Source organism: Triplophysa rosa, linkage group LG17, assembly GCF_024868665.1.
Source record: "Triplophysa rosa linkage group LG17, Trosa_1v2, whole genome shotgun sequence".
NCBI lineage: Eukaryota > Metazoa > Chordata > Actinopteri > Cypriniformes > Nemacheilidae > Triplophysa > Triplophysa rosa.
The window spans coordinates 14,277,548-14,294,290 of record NC_079906.1 but is presented as its reverse complement, the minus strand read 5'-3'; the positions used below and the strand labels follow the sequence as shown (position 1 = coordinate 14,294,290).

Below are 16,743 nucleotides of genomic sequence, written 5' to 3'. Positions count from 1 at the left end.
TTCCATAGTAACGACTGTAAACAATGCGTCATTGAATATGAGCCCGTGCAAGTCCAACATCACCTAAAAGCAGAAAGATGCCGAAGAAAAAAGGAAGCAAGGGCAAAGGGAAAGGGTGAGGAGGGACAATATTTATTTGCATCTATAATCATTATAGATTATTATTATATTATAGATCATATTAGATGATTATAGTCTTCTTTGATGCACAATTTCTGAATTACACATTCACAGAAAAGGTAAGAAAGACGGCAAGCATGAGTCTAAAGCCGACAAGGAGTCGGAGATCGAAAAGTTCAAATCAAACGCTGCGTTATGGGAGGCCAAGTTCAATATCACGGAAATTTCGCGTGTGGAGTATCGCGAAGCTGCTCGCGCCCTCGCCAAAGGCAACGAAGAGCTCGCGAACCAGCAGTACAGAAATGAGAACGACACGGACGATATCATTGCTTTTCTGAAGAGAACAGATCGAGAAAAAACAGCAACGGTTAGTTTGCATTTGTCATAAACGCTGATGTCACTGACTCTTTCAGACAAAACTACAAAAATATGTCTTATGGATATTCATGAATAAATTATGTTCATAAAATGCATGTATACCTGTCTTATGTGTGCATTAAGATTGCGGCATTAGAAGAGCAATTGCAAAAAGAGAAAGAAAAATACTCATATGAGAAAGATCTCTTGGTAAGCAATTATCTCCATGTATTTTAATATTACCACATTATTTATGGAGAGCAACTACCTTTCTGGAGTAAACATAAAGGGATAGTTCACCCAAAAAGGACAATTTTGGTCATAATTTATTCACCCTAATATTTTAAACCTGTATAGTTTAACTATTTCTTCCCTTATTCGGAGAAGAAGAGAAGAAAATAATTAATTTTGATATTTATTCTTAGTGGTTATGTGTGGTAGTCAATGGGATCGAATGCTGTTTAGTTACCAACATTCTTCAAAATATCTTCTTTTGTGTTCTGCACAAGGAAAAAAGTCATACGGGTTTGGATTGACATGAGCATAGTAAATGAGGCAATTATTTTCATTTTTCTGTGAACTTTCCCTTTAAATTCAGTACAATGAGCTGTTGTATGCATGGTTACACTGCAGTTTTCATGCAAGGAATTTTACCTTTTATCAGTTCCTATTGACTGGCTCTTGCAGATGGCTGAATATATGCAGAAGATTGATGCTTTAGAAGAAAAGTTTAAGCAGAGGTCAATAGACTTCCAGAGGGCTCGCAGAGAGCTCAAAACCATCAAGCATTTACGCAAAATAAAGGCCAATATGGAAGAAGAACTGATAAGTGTACCGTATTTATGAAATCTATGAAAATTCATATAGCAAAATAAGTAAATAAAAAGTTTAAAAATGTGCTTTTTGTTCTTCTCACAGCTGAGAGAAAGAATGTATGTGGCATACAATAAACACAACGACAGTCAGATGAGATCTCAGTACAAGTTCCACACTGCAAGGGTGAGAAAACCTAGTTATGAAATATATTAGAGATTTACCCAGCAATAGGAATAGACAGATAAAGATAATTCTTATTATTATATTCTATGAACTGTAGCAAATTTTTCTATATTTGTTATCTTTACATTGATCCTCTTTAGTACCATTTTAACATCAATCTAGCTACTTTCCATGAGATAGATACTGTAATATATTTAAATATATTATGCTCAATGGACCTGTCTGCAATATCTTCTGCTATAGATTCACCTTGAGAAGGAAGCAGAGCAAAAGATCACTCAGCTGGCAGAGCGTGCACATCATGAGGCCATTGTGTGAGCAATCCCTATTGTCATTCATTTTTATCCAGTTGCAATGGTGCATGTCAAAGATTGCATATAGAACCATTTTAGGACATGTATAAGGAAGATTTGTACGTACATGTGTATGATTTGTTTTTGTAGATGCATTCATGAGCCTAATCAGTTTAAGTGGCTCTCAACAGGCAGCTGGATGCAGTATCACATACTGTTTTCAAGGAGAATGTGCGATTGAACGAGGCACTGAGTTACCATGTAAAAGAGGCTGAAGAACTGAAGAAGAGAAATGTAGCTTTAACAGACAAGAAAGCCTCCCTTGCCTTACAGAAGGTAGTTTCCTAGTTATTTCACAGTAAATGATATCATAAACTTAAAAATCAAAGACAGATATATGATTATTTTAAATGAGATGGCAACAGAGCTTGTATTGGCTTTGCATTGTTTTTAGCACCTGTCCAATGATACTGACTGTCCAACTCATGGTTTGCAGGAGACAACTGAACTGATGAGAAAGAAAGCTGATTCCCAGATCAGAGCCCAACAAAATGAGATCTCCGAGCTCCAGGCTAAATTGGACACACTTGAGGAAGCTCTTGGCATTATGGCAGGAGAGTTTGAGCAGGAGAAGGAAGAAGTGCAACAGCGTGCTATGGTCAGTATACAGGGAGATATCACAAACCTTAAAAGGCTGGAAATGCTCCTAGCTGCTCGTGAGAAGGAGCTGGACCAAGTGAAACGTCTAGCAAAGAGCATCCTTGAGCAGCGCAAAGAGCTCGAGCTCTTCTTTCATGAAGCTCTTGACCACGTGAGGACTGAAATTAGAATGCAACAACAACATTACAGGTTAGATAATGTGATGGAAAGAAAGGTCTGCGTTTCTTCCATTTGCCGCGTCAAGATTTGGAGTAAATAATTGTTATTAGCACAATCTGACGGTTCTGAATAATGTTGTGTGTGCAGACAAGAGGCTTTGAAGGCCTATCGCTGGAGAATGAGGGAAGCTCGATCTGGAACGTCTGAATATCCTCGCATACGGACCTTCACCAATGTTCCACACAGCACCAATGATGTTCACACTGACCTACAAGAGGCGGAGAAATGGTGTGCAAGTTTTTATTTCAAAGCATTCTTTAATTGTGTCACTTATCAAGATATAGACTGAGAAAAAATTAAGAAACCACTCCAAAATTATTTTTAGTTTTTCCAAATTTGCTAGTTAAGTATTTAAGTAAAAATTATTTTTGTTTAATTCTGTAAACTAGTGACAACCTTTCTCCCAAATTCCAATTAAAAATATGTTTTTTTTGCATTTATTTGGACAAGCGGTTCAAAATAACAAATAAGATGCTTAGTTTGCAGATCTCGAATAATGTAAAGACAACAAGCTCATGCTTGTTTGTAAACACAATACCAATATTTTTACATGTGATTTAGGATCAGTTAAGTAAAAAAAAATATTTGAATAAGTCTTTTTATCACAACTTCCATGTTGGATTTTTGGATTCTCTTATTTAAATCGCTGTTGGTTGACTTTATGTCATTCCTAAAGTGGAACTGAACACTGGACTGAAATGGTCACAATAGATGCAGAAATGCTGATTTAAGGCAAGACTGGACCGGTCTCTTATTTTTTTCCTGTGGCTGTAATTTATGATAACATAAATGATCTTTGAAAGAAAGACCTTTAACAATCAGCTTTTGATCCCCTTATTAGGGTAAAATACTGTAACATATGAACGGCTCTAAAGTTAATAGACATGGACTAAAATCCACAAATATGCGATTTTATTTTCTATTTTTTATTTTCTGGGTTAGGGTGATAGAGGTGAGTAATAACACTTTGCCATTTTAGGAGTAATTTGAAGAGTTACGGTGTGGACATGTCTGATCTGACCTGGGAGCAGAAAGAGAAACTGCTCAAGCTGCTCTTTGCTAGATTAAATGGGCAAAAAATACGGTAAGGAATTAAAGTAATTTCACCTCAGAAATCAACCACTTTCATTTAAGATTAAATACGAATCATTTTGTTTTCTTAAAAAAAATCATAAACTTCATATTGCTTCTGCATTTGGTTTATAGAAAACATTTGCTGACATGGCAGATCCATATTCATGGAAAAACACTGCAGACATGTTTTGCTGTGGTTTGTAGATGTTGTAGATGTGTTGTCACTCGTGAAATTGCAACCAGATTCTGCAGTTCTAAGAATTTAGCTGACTCTAATAGACAGAACACAGTTCTCTTGGATTTCTTTGCATTGCACAAATTCTGGTTCAGTTTGCCAAATACTCAATGAAATATGTCATGTGTTGTGTAGCAACAGACAACACAAGGCTACATGTCCATCACTCTGTGTTTTCTACAGTTCTCTAAAAATGTTCAATGTTTTTATTCGCCCTCTGACAGGAAACCAGCTCAGCCCCCAGCTCTACCAACTTCCTTATCTGAGAGGATCCAGGTTAAAAGTAATGCAGGGTAAGGCCGCACACCATGAGAAATCATTATCTTCTAGATGACATTTTCTGTTTAGGGTGCATGCTTCACATAGATAATTCAGCTTGGAATATTATGATTTCATAATAATTATGGTGTTTTAAAGATGTTCTGTAATTATTCCTGTTTTTGTTGCTTTTTGTGTCTTTCACAGGTTTACAGAGGACAAGCATAGTCTGACCTTTATAACACAGATGCAAATGCCCAATAGGACATCTGACCCCTGTTTCTTACCAGCCCTTTAACGCACTGTACAACCTTTCATCCAGTATTATATTCAGTTATTTTATTTGAAACATACAAAATGAATTATGAAATGAGTAATAATGAAAAACGAATAATATTTCTATAACCATTGTGGTCTGTTGCAATCTTCCTAAAAAGACAAGGAATATAGCACAGCTAGATTTAGGGTTATTTTTCAAATGCATTGAAATATTAAAATATAGTATTATTGTTTTGAGAGTGGAGTCTGTATTTTGATGATGTTGTATCTTATATGTTCACAGCCTTTCTATTATGTAAAAATAAGAGGACAAATGGGCAATTCCGGCGTTATGGATGTGACATAAAAACGCTGAACCATTTGTTTATATTTTACTAAACACTTGTTTATAGAGTTTAAAAAATCAGAAAAATATCAGTCTTATGCACAAGTTTTATATTTTAAAAAAGGGAAATAAACATGCGTTATGGATGTGACAAGAAATGGACAGTTTTTGGGAGACAACTAACTTTGTAGGATTTCTGTGAATTAAAATGCACAAACCTGAAGCAATTTTAACCCCAAAATGGTTCCTCTTCATAGAACATAAAATAGTTGCTTTATTTCAATTTTTATGTGCATATTTATGAGGAATATGTAGCTACCGTTATGGATGTGACAGTCCTGAAAATCCCACTACCTGACCAGTGTTGGGTAAGTTACTCTGAAAAAGTAATTAATTACTAGTTACTAATTACATATTCAATAGTGTAATTAGATTACTGTACAAGTTACTCTCTCCAAAAAGTATTTATTTACTTATTACTAATTACTTTCTTTATCCTACATCAACCTTGATTAGTTCAGTGATTCAAGGATAGACATGAAATGGCTCTTTTTTAATTGATTCAAATAAATAATATAAACTACATAAAGTACAATTATTAACTGACTAAAGTATTACAAATGTGAGAATTATACATTAAAGCATTCATTTTAAAGTTAGACTTTGAATTTTGATGTCAATTCCACTATTGCACACACATATATTACACAAAGTATTTAGTTTAATTACATCAAAAGTAACTGTATTTAAATTACAGAAAAAATAAGAGTAATCCCTTACTTTATTTTTTCAAGTGAAAAGTAATTAAATTACAGTAACTAATTACTTAGTAACTAGTTACACCCAACACTGTACCTGACTATGAAAAATCATACAAATAAAAGTTTTGCATCGTACCTCACTTTCTGCTGGTTTTATCTAGGTGTGAATGCGTCACAGGGGGCGCACTTGCAAGCTCCATTTCCTTTACTGTGACTTTCATTTGTAGCAGTAGGGAGAGAAGCGAACGGGATAACATTAGCGTTCACGCGACCCGGAACCGAGCAACTTTAGCATAGTCACATTCCAAGCATATCTGGATCTACTGGCATGAATTAAACACGCCGAGTCGGTTCGCTTATAAACATACGAGTGCATGTTCGGCCTAATTCGCTTGTTTGATACTTTATATCCTGTTTATCTCTGCACGAGAACTCGGCCACCTTGAACCGCAGGCGACACAGGGAAAAGCAGAAGTGTCTCAACTCGCCTCGCGGGCTCGTTCTGCAGGCATGTCGCAGAAAGAAAGACCCACTTTCCACCGACAGGACGTCAACAAGACGATATGGGAGGTCCCCGTGCGCTATCAGAACTTGTCTCCGGTCGGCTCTGGTGCATACGGAACCGTTTGGTAAGTTAAATATATTAATGTTGTTCTCGCTGGCGGAACGAAATGCCCCATTCATTCTCATGGGCCCGCAGCATTGCACCGCGTTAGCAAACTTGCTAATAAGACTGAAGTTCTTAGTCTGCTTCACGAGAGGGACTGATAGTCGCCGAGTTCATGTATTTGTAGTGTTGCAAAGAGATACAACGTGTGTAGTTATGCTTCATAAACATGCAAAGTCCAGCATGCTGTAATTCCCATCGCGCACGCATGCTTTCCTCCTGAGTTTCGAAGTGATATTTACGTGTGTGGAAACGTGCGCTACAGGGGAGCAATGATTGAAACGTGTTGCAACAGATTCGACATTGAGAGCTGAAAGCTTCACAATGCTATTAACTTGATAATATAATTGTCTTACATTATAGTATTCTACTTTTATGTTAATGCGTTGTGGTATAGCGTGGTCTTAATGCGGACATCTGGTGGGTTCTGTCCTGAATGAGGTCACCCCACCATGCATGCTGTATTGCAGTCCATTAGGTTGTGTGAGACACAAGCTATGAGTCATCTCCCCGTGTAATTTCACGATGTCAGTGATTCATGACACTTAATTTCTTGTGCGGTGGTTGTAACACCCAAGATGAGGTGCAACACACCGCACTGAGCTCATCCTATATCTTATGAGCGATGCCTGCTTTTTTGTGATGAGATTTCCCTCCACTCCCTCAAATAAAGCTGAGTTATGAAAATATGCTGATGATTTTGTTTTGGAGGAAACATCATTTTTCAACATCTGAGCACTTCTGTTTTTGTTGAACTCAATACAAAGTGCAGCATTACCTAACTCTTTAATGTTTCCAAATGATTTCAGAAAGGTCTCTGTGATATTAAACAGCCAGGTGTTTGAAGGTCGGGTTCGTTTTCTAAATGACTCCTTTTTCTGAGAGTAGACAGGTTGTTTATGTACTAAAGTGACTGTTAGAAGTTTTAATGCTAGGCAACCGCGCTATCTAGATTAGATTTCACCGGGGCTTTATTGTGTCCGTGTAATTGAATATCTGATGAACAGATTGCATGGGGTTTGAAGTGCCATGCTCATCTCTCAGTCTATGCACTGTACTCGATAGCTACATTATATCGAAAAAGAGAGCACAGAGGTTTAAAACTGGTAGGCCTCTGAGTTATAGGATATAAAATAATATGCTATATTTTTTGAAATTGTGGTTTAAAATTCGGATTATTATTTAAACACAGACGTTCTGTTTTTACACTTTTGTGACGTGTTTGACCATTTAGTTCCCTTTCTCAATCCCTGTGTTGTTTACATGAGGAACTGAGAATTTGGCAGATTTTTGCTTTTAGAGACAGAAACGTTGATTGAATTCAATTCGCGTGCTCTCTAATACATAAGATCATCCATAAATTCTGTCCTGCTGTAGCATGTCTGAGTTACAGCTGCGCAACAAATATTATGAAAACTGTGACATTGTGTCTGAATCATGTTTACTGTTTTGCAGCTCAGCGTATGATGAGAAAACAGGGTTGAAGGTTGCTGTTAAGAAGCTGTCAAGGCCGTTCCAGTCCATCATTCATGCCAAACGCACCTACCGGGAATTACGGCTACTCAAGCACATGAAACATGAGAATGTGAGTTTGCATCCTTGATATTGTTAAATCCACAGGGCTGAAATGATTAAGGTTAGGTAATCCCAGAGCCATTGAGAGAGAGAGGTCTGCCAACAGAAGTCCAAAACGCTGGAGCGTCACGTGATTCATGGCACCTTCAGATAGTTCCAGGAAGTTATGTTTAATAATAATACCAATGGTTATCATCATTTACTCACTGTTATTGTGTTCGATATGACTGGTTGACTTCTGTTTTTACTGCTGTTTTTCATTATTGGGACCAGATAAAACAGATGCACCATTCAACTTGTGCACTTTATTTTAGTCAGAAAGTCAGATAGTACTTTATTATATATTTACGTACGCAAGGAATTTGTTTTGATGACAAATCAGTAGGAGCTTCCAGTACACGGAAACAAAAATAGTGCACAGATACCATAACACAGTAAAATAAAATACACAGATTCAAAAGAAATGTAAAGAATAGGTTCAAAAATGTTCAAATCGTTGCTCAAATCAGTCAGATAAACCTATAATTCTATCACACATGTTTTAAAACATGTTCATTTTTATTTTTTAATGCTGTTTTATTTGTTTTTGTCTGTCTGAGAATTCTAGATGTTGTAATTCCAGATTTGCCCGGTCAGGTTATGGAATGAAATCTTACTGCAAGACAGCACATGCTGTACTAACCGATCTTGATTTGTGTTTTTTTTCTCTTTGTGCCTATAGGTAATCGGCTTGCTGGATGTTTTCACACCTGCCACCAGCCTGTATGAGTTTAATGATGTGTGAGTCAGACTGTTACTTTCTCTCTTACATTAGTAGGCAACAAATCCCAACACATCAACACATTTAGTTAGGTTAGGAAAAATACATTCATAGCAAAAATCCTTTTATTTCAGAGTCAACTCTCAGATAAAGTGCTTTTAATGGAAACAGATTTGTGTAAGTGTAACGGGAGATATTTATTTTGTTTCATCTTGGCACACCATTTTCTGTGGCGTACACATAGTTTCAGAAACGCTTGGCTTCCAGCGCTGGCAACATTTAGCGTAACGTCACTGTCTGCCTAAATCACTCTTGTGCGTTTAGCCCTAATAACTGATACTTTAAGCAGAATAATGTTTTATTAATCCCACGTTCTTTGATGCATAAGTGTAAGCTTTTAGAAAGGCTCTCGTGGTTTCACGGAGCTTCGGGTTCCCACAGAGACAAAGCTATTTGTGCTTGTTGGCTCCAGCCTAGCAGCCAGGAGTTAGCGGGGAATGCTACTGAGGAAAGAGCCAGGTTGTAAAAGCAGATGCTGCATTCACTTAACATCAGTGTTTCTGCTAAAAATAGTCCTGACTCACAGAGATGATGAAGGGCATCCATGTTCCTTCACACACACACACGCACGCATGCACGCACGCATGCACGCACGCACGCACACACACACACACACACACACACACACACACACACACACACACACACACACACACACACACACACACACACACACACACACACCTATACGAAACTAGGAGACACTTATGTGCCAGAACAGAGGATTTGTAGAATAGGCAACTTCCTGTAAATATAGATTTTCCAGTACTAGATGACACTCAGGATTTGTGTGTTTTTGGTGTTTGTGTGATTGCACTGCATCTGTTTTTTTCTTTGTTTGTTTGTGTGGAAGTGGTCTTTTTTTGCATTGCAGTTTTTTCTCTCTAAATCTGTGTGGGGGGTGGAATGTATTTGTTTATTATTGCTATGGGTGAGTATGCCTATTGGGTGGAGAGTGTTTCTGGGATTAAGCAGGGTTTATTTTAAGTTCTGCTGTGTGTTGAACCATAGTGTCTCTGTTTGACCTGAAACCCCGCCCTGCTGATATAAGTCAACGCTTCTGTGAGATACCATGAGGTCTTTGAATGGACAATGTAGTGTAATATATTGTTCATGTGTTAAAATTTGAGAGACCAAAACGTTTTCACATCAATGGCATCCATTAAATTGCTATCCTGTTTTAATCCGGTTTGTGTCATTTTCTGAAGCCATTCCCTCTGTCCTTCTTATAATTTAATGTCTCAGTTCTTACCGACATTGTCATTTTTGTCAATTTATTAACAATGTTAATTGCCGTGGTATTTTTGGTCTTGTTAGTTGGTAGCTCACTATGAAGCACTGTCAAACACTTGCTAGTGAAATAAAATAGTTTGTCAGAACAGAACATGTACAACAGTTGGTGGGAGAATAACATTATTCTTGTGTTCTGATTGGCAGGTACCTAGTGACTCACCTTATGGGCGCTGACCTAAATAATATTGTGAAGTGTCAGAAGCTGACTGATGATCACGTTCAGTTTCTTATTTATCAGATCCTCCGAGGACTTAAGGTAATTAAGAAGAAAGAAATTACACTTGTTATTTGTAACAAATACAAAAATGGATCTTAGCTTTTTAGTCTGATAAAGACAGAGATTGCAACCTTCACTTTATTTGTGGTGCATTGTTAATTTGCTACAGAATAGAATAGTTTATTATAGCCGAAATGATATGTATTAAAAACAATATACATTTGATTAGATTTAAGTAGAATCATATTTAAGGTAATGTGATATTATTTTATAATTGTTTTAAACTAGGAACTTACTTTTCACTTTGTACAAGTTAAGATGCTCTAAAAAAAATACTAATAACGATGAAGTAATATTTGTGAAAGATAATATCTATACAAATGTTTCAGTTTGCCATGCATTGTAATACAAACCACAAATAGTTTTTTTTGTTCATCTCCTAACATAACTCTCTCTATTTTTTATCAGTACATTCATTCAGCAGACATAATTCACAGGGTAAGTGTTTCCTCTGGGGTATGAGAAGTGGCCTGCGGGGGTTTTTAAAGCTCTTCCAAAGCTCGCCTTTATTTCAGGAGTATCATAGGAAATTTTTTGAACTCGTTTGTCTATAAAATATTTGTTTTTCATTCATTTGTACAGAATTGGTTTGTCTTACATATTTTCTAAAAAAAGGATGTTTAGCATGCAACACTAAGAGTTACCAGTAACACATTTAAACATGTAAAATTCATTGAACAAAAAAAAGTTTAAATAACTTTTTGTTTCTGATTTATTTAAACATACATCATACTAGTAATGTTTACTAGTAAAGATGCTAATAACAATGTTTGATTCATTTATACCATTCACTAATTGTTTTTTCAGGATTTGAAACCCAGTAATCTTGCCGTGAATGAAGACTGTGAACTTAAGGTGAGTAAGTGGTATTTATGTTTAGTCACAAATTTTGGTTGGAATGTTGCTTACTATACAGGTATGTCTGTCCTCTTTTTCTCTCTCAGATCCTTGACTTTGGTCTGGCTCGACACACAGATGATGAGATGACAGGGTATGTGGCCACAAGGTGGTACCGTGCACCAGAAATCATGCTCAACTGGATGCACTACAACATGACAGGTAATGCAACTCTACCCACATGTGATACAGTTTTGCTTTGCTGATAAAGAAAGCAGTCATTTTAAAGTGTATTATGTAAAGGTGCTATTTAAAATAATCAGATGCTCCATCTGTGAAATATAACAAAATGGCTGACATCACTTTTAATTACAGCAATAACTTGCATTGCAAAGTGTTTTTAAAAAAACTGTTTATTAGAGCAATAAGCTTCTACTAAGCACTGCTGAGGAATTAACATGAAAAAGACTCTCTTTTACTCTTTTGAGACAATAGGATTATGTCACAGTTTCTGCCTGGTGACCAATTTTACACAAATGGCCCATTGACAACACAGCCGGACCAGAAAAAACAGTTTTGGTGAAGAGATGAAACATGTGGTTGTTGTCAAAAGTTAAAGTCAAAGTCTGCTTTATTGTCAATTCTGCCACATGTACAGTACATACATATAGAGGATTGAAATTGCGTTACTCTCAGACCCATGGTGCATACAAATAACACAGAATAAAAATATATATAAAAAAATACAGATTATATTTATATGTAAAATACAACTTTACCAGCAGGGATATTTAAAAAAAGAAAAAGAAGATAGGTAATGGCACATAGAGTGCAAACCAGTGAAATATACACCAGTGCAGATGTGAGGTATTGCAAAGAGCTTGTCAGTGTGTTTAAAGTCTGTTTCTCTGCTGATGTGATTGCTTGGCCTTGTTTTGCAGTGGACATTTGGTCAGTGGGCTGCATTATGGCTGAGCTGTTGACGGGCAGGACTCTGTTCCCTGGCACAGATCGTATCCTTTTCCTCTTATTTCCCTCTCACTGAACTGCAGTGCGCTCTCTGTAAATTGCTTCATGGCTCCGAGCCACAGAAGTATATCAGTATTATTGCATGATTTCCCAGGTCATGAAAAAAAGAAAGTTAAATGTGTGATTTAGGCCCTGATAACTAATAAAAGTCATGGACTTTTTAGGCTTAATTTAGATTGTTGTTCATTTGAGCTCTGAAGTATTTTACTGGCTAGATGTTGCTCCTTGAATACTTGTATTGATTAAAAACACTTAATTGAGGAGTCCATTGCGTAGAAAGTATAGTTTGAATGGATTAATTCCTAAGATTGAGTCTTGAAATACAAATTGAAATACACCAAGCAATTTTCAAATGTGAAAAAGTCATATCTGCAAACTGCTGTCGACTAGAAATGCCTTGGAAATTCATTGGTTAAAAAGTGTGCTTAATGAGATTTTGATTTATGCATATTTGAATCTATTTTCCTCCTTGCAGTGTGTTCTATGACATAAATGTGCGGCACGTCTGTCTGCCAATACACTGAACTTTTGTTGCCTCCGCCTCCAGGCTGTGCCCCATGATGCAACAGTGTTTTAAGCATATGTGATCTATCCTTCTAAGAACGCAATAAAACATCCTGCAGGAGATGACATGCCTCTATATTTTCCACGCTCTTTTTCTGTCTTATTTGTAGCCCAGAGACTAATCTTTTCTTCACATTTCAGCACTTGCAGCGTATTTCCTTCCAGCTTTGCATATTCGACACTCCGTATCCTGAAGGGCCTGCCTGCTCTTTATGCATCGGGCCTACAGCCATGGAACACAAATGCTTGCCAAATATTTTCTCTCTCTCACAGGCAGAACACACCTGTGTAGCTACTTCTGACTTGCTTTTGCTGGGCAAGGCTGAACATATTTAACCTCTGCTATTTTTGCCAGCTTGCTTGTCTTTTCACACGTTACCAAAGCTTCTCTGCTTCCCTGTTCTTTAAGCACAGCTGAAACTAAAATAATGGTTTCCTGCTTTACTTTTTGTGACGTCTTAAACATCTTCTTTCCAAAGCACATTGAGCCAGCTGTCATTAGAGTTGCCTTACAACACACGCTTTTTCTTTAAGGTGCAGTTTATGAAGCTCAAGACTCCGGATCTCTCCTGTTAAATCATAATAGTTTTCCTATATGTAATATTACTAGACATCGATCAGTTGAAGCTCATTATGCTGCTAGTTGGAACTCCTGGACCTGAGCTGTTAATGAAAATATCATCAGAGTCTGTGAGTTTTTTGGGAGGTGCTGGTTTGCTTAAGTGGCCTGTGTGTGCTTATTTTGGAAATCTAAAATAATGTCTGTCTAATTTCATGTTTGGGATGTCTGACTAAACCTAACAAGCTTGATTTTGTCTTTCCTGGCAGTATTATTCATGAACTGAATTCAATACACTGCCAAATCAAAGCATGATCTTCACTGGATATCAGTGCAGTTTATCACTGCATCTTTCTTCTTTCCTCCCTAGAGCAGTGGAGAATCGCAACATAACAACCGCAAAACCTTTAATAGATATGCATGACACTAAATTTGTTTACCGTGAGCTCCTTGACCTGCCCTTCAAAGATATTAACCAGCTTCAACAGATAATGCGACTGACAGGAACTCCACCTGCCTCCCTTATTAGCAGGATGCCTAGCCATGAGGTGAGCTCACTGAAGCCCAATCCCCATGTGCAGAATACCCATCATGCCCTTCCCTTGCAGTCTCGTTATCTTGGTTCTCTATATAAAAACGCTTAAAGCATTTATGTAATGAATGCATTTAACAATAGCAGGATGGAATCTTCTCCACTTTCTCTGGGGGGTGACTGCTTTGTACTCTGTCCTTCAGTTATTCAGTGATCTGTGTGAGCTTTGCCAATAGGCCCTTTTCACAATGACGTCACTTAACTTCCGCCTTTTCGCAAAGCAGTGTATCATAACATCCGTCTTGCAACCAACAAGAAGAAGAAGAAGAAGAACTTCCGTTTTGCCGTCATGCAGGAATTTAACAACAGTGAAAAAAACTGACAGAACACGTATTCAAGTACTTATCCTAGCACCTTCGCTAACACAAAAAGAAAACAAAACTCTTACCTTCATAATCAAACAGGTACTGATCAACAAAGAATTTGTATCCTTTCTCTAGCTTTGATCTTGCCGTTAGCAAAAATTTGTCTGCAAGACGTTGTACATCATCTAGCCGTTTTTGTGGCAGATGTGCAAGGGACTTGGTAAACTCCATTCTGAGGCGCTAGCGGATTAGCGGAAGTAACTTATTCTTCTTGAGTTTTACTAGCGGTTGGCAAACCAGCTTATAGGTGCATTACCGCCACTTTATGAACTGGAGTGTTAGCGGAAGTAACGATACACTGCTTTGCAGCAGAACGGAAGATGCGTGACGTCATGTGAAAAGGGCGTATACAGAACCCTCTGCCTTCTGAAGCTTCTTGTTTGTTGCATTATTCAAATGGCACTGCATACTGACACTGTGGTTTTATGATTCACAGGGTTAGTAATCACACAAGCACACAAGCGCTTGCTGTCATGGGGATTGAGTCGAGAATGGCTAACGTGCATGAGTCTTCATCTTAATTTGCATTAAGCAAAGAAATCTTAAAGAAACAGTTTACACAAAAACAAAAATTCTGTCTTCATTTACTTACGTATATGTTGTTCCAAATCTGCATAAATTTCTTTGTTCTGATGAACACCGAGAAAGAATGCCTGGTAACCAAACAGTTCTTGGACCCCATTGACTACCATAGTAGGAAAAATTGTTTTATATTTTTTTTGTTCTGTTGAACACTAAAGAAGATAATTTGAAGAATGTAAGACAAGCAAACAGTTCTGGGGCACTTTTGACTACCATTGTCATTTTTCCTACTATGGTAGTCAAAGGTGGCCAAGAACTGTTTGGTGACAAGCATTCTTCTAAATATCTTTCTCTTTGTTCATCGGAACAAAACATTTTATACAGATTTGGAACAGTGCGAGGGTGAGGAAATGATGACAGAATTTTTATTTTTGGGTGAACTGTCTGTTTAACTTTATAAATGACAGTGTTAGATGTTAACTCTGTTGGATAGGACTGTGTTTATTCTACCGTTAAACTGTTTTAAGTTTATTTGATCAAATTTATCCATTTCAATCCATAGGCTCGTACTTACATTAACTCACTGCCTCAGATGCCCAAGAGGAATTTTGCTGATGTGTTTATTGGGGCTAATCCACTTGGTAAGTAAGCAGATTGGTTTGTGTGTATGTGCACATGCATTATATTTTGTCAACAGACAAGGTACTTGATTTTATTATTATTATTTTTTAAAGATACTTAACTCTAGTATGTTTTTAGCCGTGGAACTTCTGGAAAAGATGCTAGTTTTGGACACAGATAAGCGCATCACAGCCGCTGAGGCTCTGGCAGATCCATACTTTGCCCAGTACCATGACCCAGATGATGAGCCCGAGGCTGATCCGTTCGACCAGAGCTTTGAGAGCAGAGAGCTTGATATTGAAGAGTGGAAACGTGAGTCAGCTGAAGAGAAATGATGCTCTGTTTATGTGTAAAATGGAAGTTGTACTGTATGTTGTAGTCAGAATCTTAATTGTTTATTTTCTGGACAGGTCTGACTTATGAGGAGGTGATAAGTTTCGAACCGCCCGTCTTTGATGGAGATGAAATGGAGTCTTGACCTTTTCTGCTGGATGGCAATCAAACCTTTACTACTTTTACAGTAATGCTGTAGCTTGCAGTATTCTAAATCAGCCAATCAGTATGATTTTTGTCCTTTCATTTTTCTTTTAAATTTTAAATGCTGTCTGTTGAAATTGCAAGCGCCAAATAGAAGGAACATGGAAAATTATTTTATTACAGAGTAAATCTTTCCAAATGAAATATAAGTCAGGTGAAAGCTCTAGACCTTTTTTATTTTGTAATATTCATGTATGACATTCATGCAAGTCCTGTACTTTAGTTTGTTTTGTTAGTTTGAACTTTAGTTTAAGTTGTGCTGTTATGATTTTTTTCGTAAACAATATAACATGCTTGCAGAGATTTTGTCAGTACTTCTACAATGTTTAAAAAACATCTTTATTTGCTATCTGTTAATTCCCAGTCAATTCATGGACATTATATATAAATTGTTAAATTGGTTATTGGTGAAATGTTCAGATTGCTTGTAAATATAAGTTTGTCTAATCTTTTTCCCCATCTGTAGGTCTTCTGTTTCTGATCTTTTTCCAGATTTTGTGTACGTGTGTTAGAGATTAAAGGTTTGAGGCTGATGTGTGTCTGTGCGTGTGTGAGAGAGTTCAAGTGAGGTTGCTACTGTGTATTGTATGCAACCTCAATGTATGATTCTGACTCATAGTCACTTTTAAAATGTTATTAACTGAAACTAGAGTAAGATATTTATATACTGTTGAGGTGATATTTATAAACGTGAAAGGCTGCATCTGTCTTCTTTAGCACCACATAAAAACATGGAATCAAACATAATTGTTTACTGAAAATAAAGGCTGGTATTTTTCAGTTTTGTTTGGATTTTTGGCTATATGGTGAAGATAAAAATTGAGTGTGAAGTCATCAAAAAATGTTTTTAAGATATTCTTCTAAAACAATCTTCAAAAAAAAGTAAAGTGACAATGGGGCTTAAA

The 16,743-nt window shown here is 36.9% G+C and overlaps 2 protein-coding genes across 4 annotated transcripts; both read left to right on the top strand.

The window, feature by feature from the left end:
• The first annotated feature begins 47 nt into the window (after positions 1 to 47).
• Positions 48 to 5,110, top strand: si:ch211-163l21.10 (basal body-orientation factor 1). 2 transcript variants are annotated; one of them, XM_057355894.1, is made up of 12 exons: positions 48 to 115; positions 235 to 487; positions 622 to 687; positions 1,165 to 1,308; positions 1,396 to 1,476; positions 1,720 to 1,790; positions 1,961 to 2,105; positions 2,266 to 2,618; positions 2,736 to 2,876; positions 3,628 to 3,732; positions 4,182 to 4,250; positions 4,423 to 5,110. In XM_057355894.1, the coding sequence occupies exons 1-12, from the start codon at positions 78 to 80 to the stop codon at positions 4,511 to 4,513; spliced, it is 1,557 nt and encodes a 518-aa protein (XP_057211877.1). In that variant the 5' UTR covers positions 48 to 77; the 3' UTR covers positions 4,514 to 5,110. The 2 variants fall into 2 exon arrangements, with proteins under 2 accessions (XP_057211877.1, XP_057211879.1); XM_057355896.1 differs by lacking the exon at positions 622 to 687.
• A 691-nt stretch (positions 5,111 to 5,801) lies between these two features.
• Positions 5,802 to 16,618, top strand: mapk14a (mitogen-activated protein kinase 14a). 2 transcript variants are annotated; one of them, XM_057355897.1, is made up of 12 exons: positions 5,802 to 6,209; positions 7,703 to 7,832; positions 8,544 to 8,602; positions 10,080 to 10,191; positions 10,621 to 10,650; positions 11,020 to 11,067; positions 11,157 to 11,271; positions 11,991 to 12,062; positions 13,670 to 13,749; positions 15,243 to 15,321; positions 15,440 to 15,613; positions 15,712 to 16,618. In XM_057355897.1, the coding sequence occupies exons 1-12, from the start codon at positions 6,091 to 6,093 to the stop codon at positions 15,777 to 15,779; spliced, it is 1,086 nt and encodes a 361-aa protein (XP_057211880.1). In that variant the 5' UTR covers positions 5,802 to 6,090; the 3' UTR covers positions 15,780 to 16,618. The 2 variants fall into 2 exon arrangements, with proteins under 2 accessions (XP_057211880.1, XP_057211881.1); XM_057355898.1 differs by lacking the exon at positions 13,670 to 13,749 and adding an exon at positions 13,253 to 13,332.
• The last annotated feature ends 125 nt before the right edge of the window (positions 16,619 to 16,743 follow it).